General features: G+C 36.2%; 1 protein-coding gene across 1 annotated transcript; it reads left to right on the top strand.

Annotated features, from left to right (window-relative positions):
* Positions 1-543: 543 nt before the first annotated feature.
* Positions 544-1,893, top strand: LOC124370725 (ATP-dependent DNA helicase PIF1-like). Its single transcript, XM_046829025.1, has one exon. The coding sequence runs from the start codon at positions 562-564 to the stop codon at positions 1,891-1,893; it is 1,332 nt and encodes a 443-aa protein (XP_046684981.1). The 5' UTR covers positions 544-561.
* Positions 1,894-2,147: the final 254 nt, after the last annotated feature.

Here is a 2,147-nt window from a genome sequence, read left to right on the forward strand (position 1 = left end):
GAATGTTTTTATTTACGACTGCTATTAGTCAATGTACGTGGCCCAACATCATTCCAACAGTTACGAACTGTTGATGGTGAATTGTGTGGATCCTACAGAGAAGCCTGTCAACGTTTGCAATTGCTTGAAAATGACGCTCATTGGGATCAAACTCTCAATGATGCTGTAATATCATCACACGCTCATCAAATACGAACATTGTTTTCTATAATCATATCTACATGCTTCCCATCAAACGCAATTGATTTGTGGATCAAGTACAAAGATTATATGTGTGATGATATTTTGTATCAAATACGGAATAGAATGGGAAATCCAAATATACAAATCAGTGAAGAAATTTACAATGAAGCATTGATTTCAATTGAGGACATGTGCTTGATAATGTCAAACAAACTATTAATTCAATTAGGCCTGACCGCGCCCAATCGTCCAATGCAGGACGCTTTTAACCAAGAGTTGCATCGTGAAAAACTGTATGATTTCAACGCTTTGAAACAATTAATTCAAACAAATCTTCCACTGTTAAATGAACAACAGAAGTATGTATTTGAAACTCTTATGAAAGTAACAAATTATGAAACTGGAGGGATTTACTTCTTAGATGCACCTGGTGGTACAGGAAAAACTTTTTTGATTTCATTAATATTAGCAACAATTCGCTCACAAAATAAAATTGCACTTGCACTCGCTTCGTCAGGAATCGCAGCAACTTTGCTTGAAGGTGGTCGAACAGCCCATTCAGCACTAAAATTGCCATTAAATATGCAAAGCAATGAAACTCCAACCTGCAACGTTTCGAAGAACTCTGCAATGGCAAAGGTTTTGCAGCAATGTAAATTGATTGTTTGGGATGAATGCACGATGGCACATAAAAAATCTTTGGAGGCTTTAGACAGAACCTTAAAAGATCTACGGAGCAATAATAACCGATTTGGTGGTGCAATGATTTTATTAGCAGGAGATTTTCGTCAAACATTGCCAGTGATTCCACGATCAACGCCAGCTGATGAACTCAATGCATGTCTAAAGTCCTCCAATTTGTGGAAACATGTCAAAGTACTTCATTTAAGCAAGAATATGCGTGTCGAGTTGCAAAATGACCAATCTGGAAACATATTCTCTAAACAACTCATTGACATTGGTAATGGCAAATTTCCTATAGACATGTTGACTGGCTGCATTAACTTTCCTCAAAGTTTTTGTCAGTTAACTCGATCAAAAGATGAACTTATTCAGAAGGTGTTTCCAGATGTTTCTCAAAATTACAGAAACCATGATTGGTTGAGCGAACGAGCTATACTGGCTGCAAAAAACATAGATGTAAATGAATTAAATTTCAAAATTCAAGAACAAATTACAGGCGAATTGAGGGTATATAAATCAGTTGATTCGGCTACTAATCAAGATGATGTAGTCAACTATCCACCAGAATTTTTAAACTCGCTGGATTTGCCAGGATTGCCACCTCACAATCTTCAATTAAAGGTTGGATCGGTGGTTATAATGTTGCGAAATATCAACCAACCGCGTCTTTGCAACGGTACACGGTTAGCGATAAAAAATTTACTAAACAATGTGATAGAAGCAACTATACTCAAAGGAAAGTATAAAGGAGAGGATGTTCGCATACCGCGCATCCCAAGGATTCCGACTGATGTGCCATTTGAGTTTAAACGACTACAGTTTCCAGTGCGGCTTGCTTTTGCTATGACTATAAACAAGTCCCAGGGGCAATCATTAAGTGTTTGTGGTATTAATCTAGAAAACCCATGTTTCTCACATGGTCAATTGTATGTTGCCTGTTCCCGTGTTGGAAAACCATCAGATTTGTTTATCTATGCGCCAGGTAATCAAACAAAAAACATCGTATACCACAAAGAACTACAATGATAATAATAATAATTATGATTCACATGATTAACAATAAAGCGATTACTTACTTTTAAATCCTTATATATGTTTTATTTAATTATTTTTGTATTCACAACGCCCTATCACCAGGGTGACGGTTCTGTTCAGGAGAATTTTTTTAAATACGTAGGCAAAAAAACTGCCACATTACAAATCTTTTTGACAGGACGAAGTCTGTCGGGTCAGCTAGTAATATAATAAAAAGAATAAAAGCAAATACATCATAGCTACAA

The sequence above is a fragment of the Homalodisca vitripennis genome, unplaced genomic scaffold, assembly GCF_021130785.1.
Source record: "Homalodisca vitripennis isolate AUS2020 unplaced genomic scaffold, UT_GWSS_2.1 ScUCBcl_437;HRSCAF=2426, whole genome shotgun sequence".
NCBI classification, from domain to species: Eukaryota; Metazoa; Arthropoda; class Insecta; order Hemiptera; family Cicadellidae; genus Homalodisca; species Homalodisca vitripennis.

Coding starts and splice junctions, on each gene's coding strand:
- LOC124370725 (XM_046829025.1), top strand. CDS start 562: ATGAAAGTAACAAATTATGAAACTGGAGGGATTTACTTCTTAGATGCA.